The sequence below is a fragment of the Pan troglodytes genome, chromosome 9 (genome assembly GCF_028858775.2).
Source record: "Pan troglodytes isolate AG18354 chromosome 9, NHGRI_mPanTro3-v2.0_pri, whole genome shotgun sequence".
Taxonomy (NCBI): domain Eukaryota; kingdom Metazoa; phylum Chordata; class Mammalia; order Primates; family Hominidae; genus Pan; species Pan troglodytes.
Genome location: NC_072407.2, coordinates 114192576 through 114207092, shown reverse-complemented (window position 1 = coordinate 114207092; position 14517 = coordinate 114192576). Strand labels below are relative to the sequence as shown.

The following is a 14517-nucleotide window of genomic DNA, read 5'->3' as shown; positions in this document are numbered from 1 at the left end:
ATGGGTAGATTGCAAAAATTTTCTCCCATTCTGTAGGTTGCCTGTTCACTCTGATGGTAGATTCTTTTGCCGTACAGAAGCTCTTTAGTTTAATTAGATCCCTTTTGTCTATTTTGGCTTTTGTTGCCATTGCTTTTGGTGTTGTAGTCATGAAGTCCTTGCCCATGCCTATGTCCTGAATGGCATTGCCTAGGCTTTCTTCTAGGGTTTTTATGGTTTTCGGTCTGATATTTAAGTCTTTAATCCATCTTGAGTTAATTTTTGTGTAAGGTGTAAGGAAGGGATCCAGTTTCAGCTTTCTACATGTGGCTAGCCAGTTTTCCTAGCACCATTTATTTAATAGGGAATCCTTTCCCCATTTCTTGTTTTTATCAGGTTTGTCTAAGATCAGATGGTTGTAGATGTGTGGTGTTATTTCTGAGGCCTCTGTTGTGTTCCGTTGGTGTATATATCTGTTTTGGTACCCATACCATGCTGTTTTTGTTACTGTAGCCTTGTAGTATAGTTCGAAGTCAGGTAGCGTGATGCCTCCAGCTTTGTTCTTTTTGCTTAGGATTAATACCGTTTCTTTAAAAAAAATTTTTAAAGAGCAAGAATTTGAGAGCACAAATAGGACCACGTGACAACAGTCCTTTGGACTGTTGTGTAATGACTCTTACTAAGGGAAATTCTAAAGCCATTCTTATCCACAAGCATGTATGGACCCATTTATTACTCTGGGTTGGCATAGTGTGAATACAGACACCCCTAAACACATATTAGCAATTCTTCTGCCAGTGTAGACACATTGAGAGTGAAAGGATCTTGTTTCCTCACATCTACTCACAAGAGTAACCAAACTACACACAGTTCCCAGAATCATGTCACCTCTTGCTTCCATTCACTCTTTCACTAAATATTTATTGGGCATCTACTATGTGGCTGGCATTGTTCCAGGTACTGGAGAGGACAGCTCCACTCTATATGAGAAAAATCATCACTGTATATGATGAAAAGCAGGACAAGTCACTGATTAATAACAGACTTGGAAAAGTTTCCTGTAAAAAGAAAGATAAAATCATGGGGGCGATAGAAATAAGCTCAAATGGTGATTTCCCTCAAATATCTCCTATTTACAGCTATATATTCTGTTTGTTCTGCATTAAACTACTAACAGGTTATTTAGCAAACACTCTCCATACATTTTCAGATGTTTGTCTCATCTACCCCATTGTACTATAAAGAAAAAACTTCAAATAACATTTAGAGATTTTCGAGATAGAGACTGTTTAGTTCAATACTTTCACTTTACAGATAAGAAAATACAGCCACAGATAAGTGAATTACTATTGCGAGATCACTCAGAACAGAAACATTATTTCCCAGGTATGGACTGCCTCAGTGATAAATACTAACAGTCAGTGGTTGCACAAATAGTTGCTCATTCCAAAACCAGCTTAAAGAATCAAAGTGAAAGAGTAAGAGAAATTTCTGCAAAATTATTTTTATTAATAATACTTGTTTGTTTTAGTAAAATATTTCACTGCATTTGCAGAGTTGAAGTTTAACCTGTTTGGAAATAGGATTGTTGCACACGTATTGAGATGAGGTGTTTAGGATGGGACCTAATCCAACATGACTAATGTTCTTGTAGAAAGGGGAAACTTGGACTCAAAAACTGACACATACAGAGGGAAGATCATGTGAAGACACAGACAACACCATCTCCAAGCCCAGGAGAGGGAACTGGAACAGATCTTTCTTCAAAGCCCTCAGAAGGAAAAAACCAACTTTGATTTCAGACTTCTAGCTTCCAGAATTGTGAGACAATTCATTTCTGTTAAGACCTCTGTGGTACTTTGTTATGGCAGCCCTAGCAGACTAACACACTAACCAATAAGCAAATAACATTCCTCTTAACTTAGCTTTCAGTGCTTTGAGATCAACAGCCATTTAGGTATAGTTCTCCCTTCACTCTTGCAACATTTACTGGCTTGTGCTTGGCTGCGTTGTCTCAGAAGGCTAGCTTCTACTAAAAGATCCCATAAGGGCCCCTGGCCAGCCTTCCTGCCTCAACTCCCCTGCTGTCTCCAGGGGCAGGTGGCAGGCATGGGTACCTGCATTTCACTGGAGTGGGTTCTTGGATCTCTGAGGGGAAGGAACAGCAGAAGAGGCCCTGCTTCCTCACCCAAGATGCAGGTGGTTGGGGCCAGGAGTTTGGACCCTCCCGGTCTTGGGGGAATAGCTGGGTAATACCTGGTGTCTGAGCGATTCTCTGCAGACCCTTCCCCTCCTCAAGGACCACCCATCCTCCTTTCAGCCCCCTTTATGGGGGCCGGGCAGCTCTGGAGCCAGCCACAGAGTCTCTTACAGAAGCAAGGCCTGGAGTGGCCTGCACCAAGAAGCAGGGTCAGGGTTCGTGTGCTCCTCCTCCTGCCACAGGGGCCGCACATCCCATTGCCCCACTTCTGCTTTCTGTCTCCCTCTGTCTAGCTTCTAGGGCAGGAGCAGGCCCCACCTAGGGCTGCAGGCAGTCTGGCCTGTGCCAGCACGGGCTCCTGTGCCCACCAGCCTCACAGGTGCTGTGCTTTGTGCTCTTGGCTGCTGTGCTGGGACAGAATGGGATGCCAGGAAGCGAAGAAGAAGAAAGGGGGTGCAGTCTGAGGCCACCACCCTCCTTCCTATCTAAGGGAGGGCTGAAGACAAGGGGCTGGCATTCAGTGGGTAACAGAAAGGAGAGGCCCCTTGAAGCTGCTCAGTCAAAGGGCCCCTGTCCCTCCTTTTGCTCTCCCCAGGACTAAAGACCTGAAGGGGCTGGGTGTGGGGCTGGCTTTTAGAGTGTCAAGGTGAATATGTGGGAGCAGGGATCATGAATAACTCAGGGCAGTGAATGGCGCACCAAGGGCAGGGCTGTGTGTGGGAGGCTGCGGCCAAAATTGCCTCAGCTCCTCCCCCTCAGGCTGGGAGGATAGCACAGGCTGGGGGCTGGGGGTGGAGGGTCTCAGCTCTGCTGCCCCCACCCCAGTACTAGCCTAGCTTCCCAAGCTGGGGCTTAGAGGATAGTTGGCTTCCTGCCTCTCTCCTCTAAAACAGCAAGTCTGGGAAATCCTGGGGCGAGTGGAGTCAACCCACACCCCAGTTGCTGGCAGAGACTGAGACTAAAGCATCACTTAATAAATACCCCCAAGCCCCCCCCACCAAAAAAAAGATCTCATAACGTACTCCAATGGACATATATTGGCAAGGTAGGCCCCATATCTATCACCTTCCAGTCCTCATTCACTTATTAAGTTAAAAAAAAAAGTGTTTAGTTAACATCTAATGAATGCCAAGTGCACTGCTAAGTGCCAGGGGTGCAGTATGAATAATAAACACGTTTCCTGTCCTCATACAGTTCAAGCTAGTGAGGGAGCTAAACACAGAAATAAATCATGACAAACTAAAAAAAAACAAAAAACACTAATTCTCCCTCAGGAAGTAAAAGAAGGCTTCAAAGAAGAGATGACTTTTGAGCTGGATTTTAAGATTCACCAGGTAGATAAGGGAATTCCAGGAAGAGAATGTAAGCAAAGGAAATGTGGAAAAGTACAGCTTGTTTACTGCATATTGATGAGTTCTTGGCTACAATGGGGAGATAGGTGAGAGGTAAGATTGGAAACATTGATTGGGGACCAAATTATTGAAAGGCCTTGAATGTCATTTAAGTATAAACGAAAGGAGGTTTCACCCCCTTATCTCCCTTGTAGCTCCCCACAAAAAGGGAATTTTCATCTGCTTAAATCACATTTCCAGGCACTGGTTGGGCCTTGTTGACTCACAGGCAGGCCTACAATGTGTTAAAAGTACCACACATGGTGTTGCTTACTCTCCAGAGCTATGCTCAGAGGAAAAAAAAAAATCAAGCCAAAGCTCTCCCCTACTCCCACCCTGCCCCAAGGAGGCCTAGCTGGCTGGTTCATATGTTTTTCTACTGCTTGCCTCCTGTGGAGGACCCAACCTGCCCATTTGCCTCTTCCTTTTCCCCTCAATTGTGCACCACTTACTCCCTTTCCTTGAATCCTCAGACACTGGCTAGTGGTAAGAGTTGGGCTCAGGCAGAGGAAGAGGCCCAGCCTATGCTTTGGGCCTTGGTCATATGCTCACTCAATTTTACCAGAACTTTCTCCCTTGGATTACCAGGCATATATGCCTAGATTATAACATGCCACTAATCCTTTTTTGTGTTCTCCTTCAAGAAACAGAGAGCAGAGCAGAGCCAAGGCAGAATTCAGGTATCCTTAGGTCAAAATCTTATGATTATACTGCTATCCTTCATATGTCTGAACTTCATTCCCTGTGTATTAAGATAGAGATTTATAAACAGAGGAAAGATGTGACAGATCTATGGACTTGCCAGAGGTCATCCAGAGTCTCCTTCACCCTTCAGATCTGGGAAGATCAATCAAATCTCCATGTTTTGTCTGAGGAAGTACAATGAATGCCTTTTCAGGGACTTCTGTGAAAGGAAACACTGGGGGACTTACACTCTCATGGTTACCTGAGGCTCTTTGCTCCTGCATCTGCTGCATTAGTTCTGTTTAGGCATCTTCTTGCCATTCTAAACCTGATGCTGTGTTCTGCATCTCACAAACCCAGACATGGAACTCAGCCCTTTTACTTTATTGCCACAGTGCAAAGCTCCACGCATGGCATTTGCATGTATGGAACACATTACTAAAGAAGATGGGGTCTGTGAAGTTTGAAGTGACTCTTAAGGAAAATTAGACAGGAAACTATGTTAGTCCAGGACGGTGCAGAGAGCCTAACCATGAGTTCACAGGTGCCACATATTGTATGTCTGGGGGTCTTCTCCAGAGCATTCACCATGTAGAAGGAGCATAAACAGTTTAACTGGTCCTGGAATGGAGTTCAGCGGAGGGAAGGGAGTGTAACTGAAGGAAAAGGGAACAAGGGATTTTGGGGGTGTTGGCAAGAGTGTCTAAGTGACAGACCTTGCCTGCCTACGGCTGTTGGTAAGATCAGGCAGGGTTTAGAAATGTGAAGATTATATGGTCTCTAGTGCCACCTGCTGTCCAATTAAATGAAGCACTACTGGCTTGTCATCCATCCCTGAGAACTATACACGTAGAGATTAGAATAAATGCCTGATTTTAGTGATGTTCCTCAAAATAAGCTCCCAAAGCCGAGCTGAGGGTGGGGTGGGGGTAGTGGGTGGTCCATAGGAGGGTTGTGCAATTGCAGTAGCATCTGCTGTGGACAGCAGAGAAAAAAACAGTTTAGAAGAAGCCTCCATGCAGGATATAGCCAGCTTCCTGTCTTCTGAGTACCTTAGGACCAATGGTAACAGGCAGACCGTGATGGAAAGAACAAGATGCTTTTCAGATTTATATTCAAAGTCTACTATCTATGATCATTTGTATTTCTTCTCCTAGGACCTCTGTCATCCACCTATCCGATGATGGTAATTGACAGAGCAGGAGCATCTTTATTTTGGACAAACTGCCACTTTAAGTTCCAGCTCCCTTTCTAGCCTCATGCATTTCAAGGAAATCACTTCTCTTCTAACTACAAGCAAACAGAAAAAGCAGACAGTAAAACACAAATAAAACAGCACGGGCACAGAGGGAAGTAGGGGGAAAGTCTCTTGGGTAACTGCCAAATTTCACCCTCATATAATGGGCCCCAGTGAAACAGTGGGCCTTAATAAGGACATTCCTCTCCCTTCAGGTGCACTAAGATAGGGAAGCTAAAAGCAGACTTTGGGGGGTATGCCTGCAGCTGCAAAAAAATATGTATGGGAACAAACACACAACTCTCCCTCCCAAATAAACACAACAAAGAAACACAGAAGCAGTCCAAGCCTCTAATAAACTCTCCCACCCTGAATCCTTAAAAACTCTTAGTCTGTAAAAAAGTGTGCCTCTAATCTAACTCAGCCAAAAGGCTCCTCTCGGGTTTGTTTTTTCTAAAATAAACCTGTCTTAACTGGCAAGCCACCTTTCATGTTTCTTTCCTCTTTCTTTAATTCTTGCAGTAATGACCAAAATACATGAATTTTTATTTCGTGTATTCTTATTATTACCTAGAGGAAGATATATCCAATAAATGAAATTTAAAACCCTCTTCAAAAGGTTGTATCAATACTTTCTTAATTATTTCAAGTAAGAGCCCTAAAAATATATATATATATAACCATAGTTATATTATGAATTCTGCTTTGTGGTGTTTTTTCTTAAGAAACATGAGTGCCAAAGTTTTATTTGTTCATTTCTTACATTTGAAATACTCTTCGATGACATCCTTGACTTAAGATTCTTTGACCTAGTCCTTAACTACTGCACAACTGCAGCCAACCACTTTTCGGGGGTTTCCCTCTCAGTTTTACAGAGGCCTACCCATTCCCCTGGTTTCTTGTTGTCATCAACCTTAATTAGGGTGAGTTGGTGTTCAGCACCATGGGACTCCACCAACTTGACATACATAGGCTCATTGCAGTTGGGTGCAGGCAGACAAAAGTGGGCTTGGTGCTTGTCTAACGCTTTGGCAGCTTCACAAATTGCACATGCTAGGCCATGATGAGTGAGGGCAGTCTTCCGCACCTCTTATAAAGTAGTGTTAATGGCCATGACACCTCCAGCAGCAATGCCTCCATTGGTCATGATGGTGTATTAAGGGTAAAACTGAAGCTTGTATGCACTCGAGCCTCTGCCATGGCGTGACTTGGCAGTGGCAAGGAAATAGTGAATTCTGTTTTTAACAGAAATTTTTAAACTAAATGTCTATTTGGGACATTGGTTTGGGAGGTACGGTGCCCTTTATGCTCTGTCTTTTGTATAGAGTACATTCTTTGTTTTTCTTTTTATTTTTATTTTAGATTCTGGGGTACATGTGCAGGCTTGTTACATGAGTATATTGTGTGCTGCTGAGGTTTGAACGAACCCATCACCCAAATAGGGAACATAGTATTCAATAGGTAGCTTTTTAACCCCTGCCCCTCTTCCTCCTTGCCCCCCTTTTGGAGTCCTCAGTGTTTATTTCTCCAGTCTTTATGTCCAAGTGCACATTTATTTTAAACCTAGTTTCCAGACCTTATGGTTGTCCCATCAGATGGGTATGAAGGTACCATGGAACCCATAAGGCATCTGCACAGGTACCTCTGCTCGGCCCAACTCTTCAAAGTTCTTGGCATCCAAAACTAGGAGAAAATTGCTTTCATTCTAGAAAAGAAAAGACAATATTGAAAATTATCTTTTTTTCATCAAAAATTTGCCTGTCTCCTCCACTAAGCTGTAAAATTCCTAATGGAGAGACCATGTTGGTCAGGCACAGTGGCTCACACCTGTAATCCTAGCACTTTGGGAGGCCGAGGTGGGTGGATTGCTTGAGATCATGGTTGAAGACCAGCCTCGGCAACACGGCAAAACCCCATCTCTATAAAAAATACAAAAATTAACCAGGCGTGGTGGTGCACACCTGTAGTACCAGCTACTCAGAGGCTGAGGCAGGAGGATCGCTTGAGCCTGGGAGGCAGAGGTTGCAGTGGGCTGAGATTGTGCCACTCCACTCCAACCTGGGTGACGGAGCGAGACCCTGTCTTTAAAAAAAAAAAGAAAAGAAAAGAAAAGAGAGAGAGAAAGAAAGAGCAAGACCATGTCTTACACATCTTCATATCTCTCCCCAGAACCTAGCACAGTGCCTCACCTATACACTCACAAATTGTTTCCTCAGTTGCTGAACTGGACTGGAAAGGATATCATGGCTAAAGAAGTTCATACCTACAGCAAAGAAATTAAGTTGTTTCTATCAATCACCTTCACAGAATTTCTTTGAGTTTAATATTTTTGCTTGTGCCTTTCCAATCTTCTAAAAGACAGAAACTCTTTCTTCCAAGTTAGAAATGCCTCCATTTTGTGTTACTTTGGAGCTGTTCAAAGGCCAGCATTGCAAGGCAGATTGAGATCTGCCAAATCTAATTCCAGGAATGGCAAGTGCATGGCATGAGGACAAAGTCCTCCTAAAGCCCATGGCAGATATCGCTAATTGATCACAGCCTTTCTTACTGAACCCTTAAAAGGCCTCAGAGCCCTGCACCCCAGGCAGCCACTAATAATTAATCAAAGTTGATACTCAAAGTGAACCTATTTGCCATAAGATTGCCCTAGACAAGAAGTCAGATAGTGCATAGTGTTATTGGGACACTGGACCAGGACTGATGACATTGGACTTGGAGGTCAGTTCATTGAAATTGGCAGCACACATGATGATATAAACATTAGACTGGAAGTCAAAAGACTTGGATTTAAATACTGGCTTTACCACCAGGAGATCTGATGCAAGTCTACTTCAACTTCTTTACTTTACAAATTCCACATGTATAAAATGGTATCCCACAAAGTTGTTTTGATAACTAAATATGTGTAAGTAGTTCGTAAATAACAAATTCCTTTGCAAATACAAATTGTTATTATGGTCTTCCAAACAGAACTTTAAAACAATAAAATATGGATTGAGATAAAAGGGTATGTAAATAGTAAGGAGGGGAAGAGAAGGGAAAAGGAATCAAAGTAAACTATCGACAGATGAGTGTGCATCCTTGATTTATCAGATGACTCAGTGCTACTTTTCTTTCTGACTGGTGATAGGGAAATATATTTACCTGGTTGGGAGTGATCACCACAGAAAGAATAACCCCACCATCTTCTTCATTGGTTCCTGGTGCTGGAACAAAAACAGGTTCTGAGGGATAAAAGCCATCTTCTCTCCAAACCTGCAAGTCCCAAAAAAAGCATTTGATAAAAGGCAAGTAGTAAGTAGGGAGCTTTCTATGGCTTTTGTCACTCCAAGCATGAATTTGGCTGTGATGTAGTTTGGATGTGTGTCCCCTCCAAAGCTCATGCTGAAGTGCTGAGCCCAGTGCTGAAGGTGGGGCCTACTGGGAAGTGCTGGGTGATGGGGGCCAGTCCCTCATGAATAGCTTAGCACCATCCCCTTGGTGATAAGTGAGCTCTCGCTCTATTAGTTCGTCTGAGAGGTAGTTGTTTTAAAGGAGCATGGCACCTCCTCCTCTCTGTCTTGCTCCTACTCTCTCACCATGTGACATGAGGCTCCCTCTTTGCCTTCTGCCATGATTCTAAGCTTTCTGAGGCCTCATCAGAAGCTGAGCAGATGCTGGTACCATGCTGGTACATCCCACAGAACTATGAGCCAAATAAGCCTCTTTTCTTTTTCCTTTTTTTTTTTTTTGTTTTGTTTTGTTTTGTTTTTTGAGACGGAATCTCGCACTGTTGCCAGGCTGGAGTGCAGTGGCGCAATTTCAGCTCACTGCAACCTCTACCTCCCGGGTTCAAGTGATTCTCCTGGCTCAGCCTCCCAATTAGCTGGGATTACAGGCATGTGCCACCACGCCCAGCTAATTTTTGTATTTTTAGTAGAGACAGGGTTTCACCATGTTGGCCAGGATGGTCTTGATCTCCTGACCTTGTGATACACCCCCCTCGGCCTCCCAAAGTGCTGAGATGACAGGCGTGAGCCACCACACCCAGCCTAAACCTCTTTTCTTTATAAATTATCCAGCCTCGGGGATTTCTTTATAACAACACAGAACAGACTAACACAGGCTGTCAATGGAATATTCCAAAAGTAAAAGAATCAGGCCTACTGAGTTGAATATGGGAGAAAGAGAGGGAGTCTTTGCAGTCCCAGATTCCATCACCATCAAACACAATTTGTGTAACTATAATTTGCCATCAACTTTAAATATAGGTGTCCCAACAACCCTAACCCCACAATTGCTCCCAAAATAACATCAAAATCAAACATAGAATTATTTTGCTGGGCCTGGGGTCAATTTGGATTCCCTAGAAGGAACATACCCCTAACTTAGATGATTTCATAGTTCTCAAATAAAAGAAAATGGCTCAGCTGCTTAAATACTGAAGAATCTTAAGAGCTACTTTAAATAAAACAAACTAATTCAAAGGGAAGAACAGGTCTCTGAAAAGTTCAAAAAGGAAAGAGTTTTTCATCACCTTCAGTGTCTTATTCACCACATCAACCTTGATCAGAGAATCCCCCACTAAATGCCGAAAGCCACAGCCATAAAAGAAATGATACTTTTTGCCACTGAATCGATCATAGTAGATCTGAGGAAATTCAATGCCTCCTTCCTTTTCTAGGTCCTCCTGATGTAGATTTTCATGAGAGCACCAGATCTAAAAGAGATTTCAAAAGGATTTGTAGTGGTTTCTTAATTCTTATTTTCCTCTTATGTAGGTCAGTGAGGAGCCTCATACCCTATAAAGGTTTGTGACAGGGTTTGGGAACTGAGGTTCTATGTCATTTTTTAATATTGTTCCTCTTTCCATCATATGTGTGGATGCATAATGATTATCAAGTTTTATTAATAAGCTGTCAAATGACATAGGAGGTGGAGATATGCTTTTTATTCTTCTAAAGCTAAGGCATTGACAGCTACACAATGATAGGCCTGTGCTAAGCACATATTATCTAAAAGGTGGGGATTGCGGCTGGACGCGGTGGCTCAAGCCTGTAATCCCAGCACTTTGGGAGGCTGAGGCGGGCGGATTACCTGAGGTCAGGAGTTCGAGACTAGCCTGGCCAACATGGCAAAACCTCATCTCAACTAAAAATACAAATACATTAGCCGGGCGTGGTGACAGGTGCCTGTAATCCCAGCTACTCGAGAGGCTGAGGCAGGAGAATTGCTTGAACCCAGGAGGCAGAGGCTGCAGTGAGCCGAGATAGCACCACTGCACTCCAGTCTGGGCGCCAGAGCGAGACTCCATCTCAAAAAATAAAAATAAATAAAAAATAAAAGGTGGGGATTGCTAATGCCAAGCTCAAATGAATAGACATTCCACAACCATTAGACAGTTCCATATCTCTGTTTCAAAGCACAGGAAGGATAGATAAACACTGTGTTCATTCCCACTGTTTCTGCAATTCTTGTGCAAGCGATGTTACATAACCTTACCCTGCTCGGATGAATGTTATAAAAGTTATTGGGTACCAGACATTTTGGAAAACAGCTAAAGAATAAAGTAACACCATTAAAGTTCAAAGTCTTAGTCTAATGTCTGTTCATAGCATACCGTTCCATCAGCCTGTTTCACAGCACTGGCTGAAGTATAGGACAATGGACTCAGGTTGTCTCCCTCAGGGGCATTCAAACTGACATTTAAAGGCAAAACAAACCTTCGAGGGAAAGATTTGGATGCTGAATTATGGACCTGTTTGGGAAGAAGAAAGAGATGAAAATTGTCATTCATATGGTAACAGTATGTCCCAATAATTTAGATCCAGTCAACATCATTGGCATTCCTAAATATTTAAATAAATGATAATTTCCATTCATTCATCTACTTAATATTTGTTGAGTACCTACTATAGCCCAAGCAGTTTTAGACACTGGAGATACAGTCATGAATAAAGCAAAGTCTTTGGCCTCATATAATTTATATTCTAGTGGAGGAATGATAATAAAGAAATTTAAAAATTATAAAATATTTGTGGCCAGGTGCGGTGGCTCATTCCTGTAATCCCAGCACTTTGGGAGGCCAAGGCAGGCGGATCACCTGAGGTCTAGAGTTCAAGACCAGCCTGACCAACATGGAGAAACCCTGTCTTTACTAAAAATACAAAATTAGCCGGGCATGGTGGCTCATGCCTCTAATCCCAGCTACTCGGGAGGCTGGGGCAGGAGAATCGCTTGAACCTGGAAGGTGGAAGTTGCGGTGAGCCGAGATCATGCCATTGCACTCCAGCCTGGGCAACAAGAGTGAAACTCCGTCACAAAAAAAAAAAAAAAAAAAAAAAAAAAAAAGTTATTTAATTAGCATCAAATAAACAAATGATTATATAACAAAGAGTAAGAAACTAGAGAGTAACAAAGGGTGCTTTCCTTCTTCAGATTTGATCAGGTAGACCTCTGTGTGGAAAAGGATCAACTTAGTAGGCCTGGGTTGCTCAAACCCTGCACTATTTCAAGAAAGACTTGTTTTCATGACTGACCTTGGGCTGGTTGCTGGGAACTGAGCTCTTGGGATGTTCTGTCTGATAAGAGTGTTCTTGCATGTGCCAGTCCTTAAGTGACTCTGCAGTAGTTTGTCCAGATAGTTTATGCTAACAATGTGATTTATAATGAACACCTCCATTCCCTTGAGGATCTGGAACATCAGTAACTGAGGGTCATCATGTAGGGGTTTTATGCTTATATGATTCATCCCCAATAAAAACCCTGGACAAGCAGGCTTGGGTGGGTTTCTTTGGCAGACAACATTTTACACACGTTGTCACTAGTTCCTGGAGGAATTAAGCAAGTCCATTGTGACTCTACTGGGAAAGGACTCTTGGAAGCATGTACCTGGTTTCCTCTAGACTTCATCTCATGTGCCTTTTCCTTTTGCTTATTTTGCTTTGTATCCTTTTGCTGTAATCATGAGTCATGAGTATGACTATATAGAGTCTTTTTAAAAATTTTTAATAAAGATGGTATCTCACTATGTTGCCCAGGCTTGTCTCGAACTCCTGGGCTCAAGCAGTCCTCCTGCCTTGGGCTCCCAAAGTGCTGGAATTACAGGCGTGAGCTACCTCGCCTGACCTATTTTGAGTCTTATGAATCCTCCTAATGAATTATCAAACCTAGGGGTGATCCTGGGAACTCCCAACACAGCTTCTCAGTAGAGATGATGTTTAAGCAGGAGACCCAAATAAAGTAAGTGTGTTTTTCCTGACAGTAAGTGCTTTAAGCCCATTTTCCTCTCTGAAATACTGTAGGATGGAGAACAAACTGCACCATTTCCTCCCATATACCTAGTCTATATGATCTCTGTAGCATGCAGAAATATTTTTAGTGAGTAAAGATTTAGTGCTATTCTTAAGATTCATAAAGAGTTATTAGCTTTTTTTTTATAAAAGGTCACCATGACTTCAGAAGTTACCAACTTTTTAAAAATGACTTTTAATTATATTTACAATTGTTTTCTCTTGCAAAACCATAGCTAACACAAAAGACGCTTCAAATAATGGTAGATTACATCATATGGATCAACTACCCCATTGAAAACAACTAGAAATTATGGACAAAATGTTTAAAACAGCTGCCTGAAGGCACTGGTGAGCTAAAAAGACAGTGAAGAACAAAGGGGCCAGGTTTGGGATGAAAAGGAAACCCACAGAAACCAACTGGACACTGGGGCAAGTTTTCCCCTAACTACTTAAACATATGCTCAACATCATTAGTCATTAGGAAAATGCAAATCAAAACCACAATGAGATATCACTTCACACCCATTAGGATGGTTATTATTTTTTTAAAACCCAGAAAATAACAAATGTTGGTAAAAATGTGAAGAACTGGAACTATTGTGCATTGCTGATGGTAGAAAAATGCTGTGGCCACCGTAGAAAAACAGTTTGGCGGTTCCTCAAAAAGTTAAACACAGAATTACATGATCTAGCAATTCCACTTCTAGATATATACCTAAAAGAACTAAAAAAAGGAACTTGGATATTTGTATGCCAATGTTCATAGCAGCATTATTCATAATACTCCAAAGATGGAAACAACCCAAGTATCCATCAACAGATGAATAAACAATATAGTGTGTGTGTGTGTGTATACAATCGAATATTATTTAACCTTAAAAGGGAATGCAATTCTGATACATGCTACAACATAGATGAACTTTGAAAACATTATGCTAAGTGAAATAAGCCAGACACAAAAGGACAAGTATTGTATGATCCCACTTACATGAAGTACCTAAAATAGGCAAATTCATAAAAACAGAAAGTAGAATAGAGATTACCAGGGACTGGAGGTGGGGGGAACAGGGAATTATTGTTTAATGGGTACAGAGTTTCTGTTTGAGATGATGAAAACGTTCTGGAAATGGATAGTGGTGATGTTGCACAACATTGTGAATTTACTTAATGCCACTGAATTGAACACCTAAAATGGTTAAAATGGTAAATTTAATGTTATATATATATACTTTCGACACCATAAAAAAAGAAATAATACAGAGATTTCCCATATATTCGTCATCCTTTTTTGCCAGTAGGAATGTCTTGCATAATTATAATATAATATCACAACTGGGAAATTTACATTGATACAATCCACCAACCTTATTCTAGTTTAACATGCATTCGTGGGTGTGTGTGTGTGTGTGTATTTAGTTCTATGCTATTTTATCATGTGTAAATTCATGTACCCACCACCCCACTCAAGATACAGAACAGATCCATCACCACAAGGATCCTTCACGCTACTTTTTGATAAGGGTATAGCCATAGCAACTCGCTTACCCCTTAACCTTAAAGAGAAGGGCTTTTCAATAGTTTTGAGGGCTAGAGTGACAAAAGTTTGAATTTACGATTTTCCAAGAAGAGGAAGGCCTAGTAAACCTCTAGTCCTTTGGGTTGGGACCTCATAGGTCTGTACCCTATGAATAAGAATAAACAAGAAATAGTCCAGCTCTTGCATGGACTGAATCCTGCTTCAAATTATATAAG

General features: G+C 42.0%; 1 protein-coding gene and 1 pseudogene across 8 annotated transcripts in view; both read right to left on the bottom strand.

The window, feature by feature from the left end:
* Positions 1–221: 221 nt before the first annotated feature.
* BCO2 (beta-carotene oxygenase 2) overlaps positions 222–14517 on the bottom strand; it is a 49049-nt gene continuing 34753 nt past the window's right edge. For 7 of the 8 annotated variants that reach the window (XM_001147647.8, XM_016921986.4, XM_009424166.5 and 4 more), the window contains 4 exons: positions 11091–11228; positions 10008–10190; positions 8636–8746; positions 6826–7196 (listed from right to left, as the gene is read on the bottom strand). In XM_001147647.8, the coding sequence (XP_001147647.4) occupies positions 7083–7196; positions 8636–8746; positions 10008–10190; positions 11091–11228 (546 nt within the window). In that variant the 3' untranslated portion in view covers positions 6826–7082. Of the gene's footprint in view, positions 1038–6825; positions 7197–8635; positions 8747–10007; positions 10191–11090; positions 11229–14517 lie in introns of those variants that run through there. The other variant, XM_009424159.5, reaches the window with a different exon arrangement.
* LOC129136330 (small ribosomal subunit protein eS12-like) lies at positions 6153–6782 on the bottom strand (annotated as a pseudogene).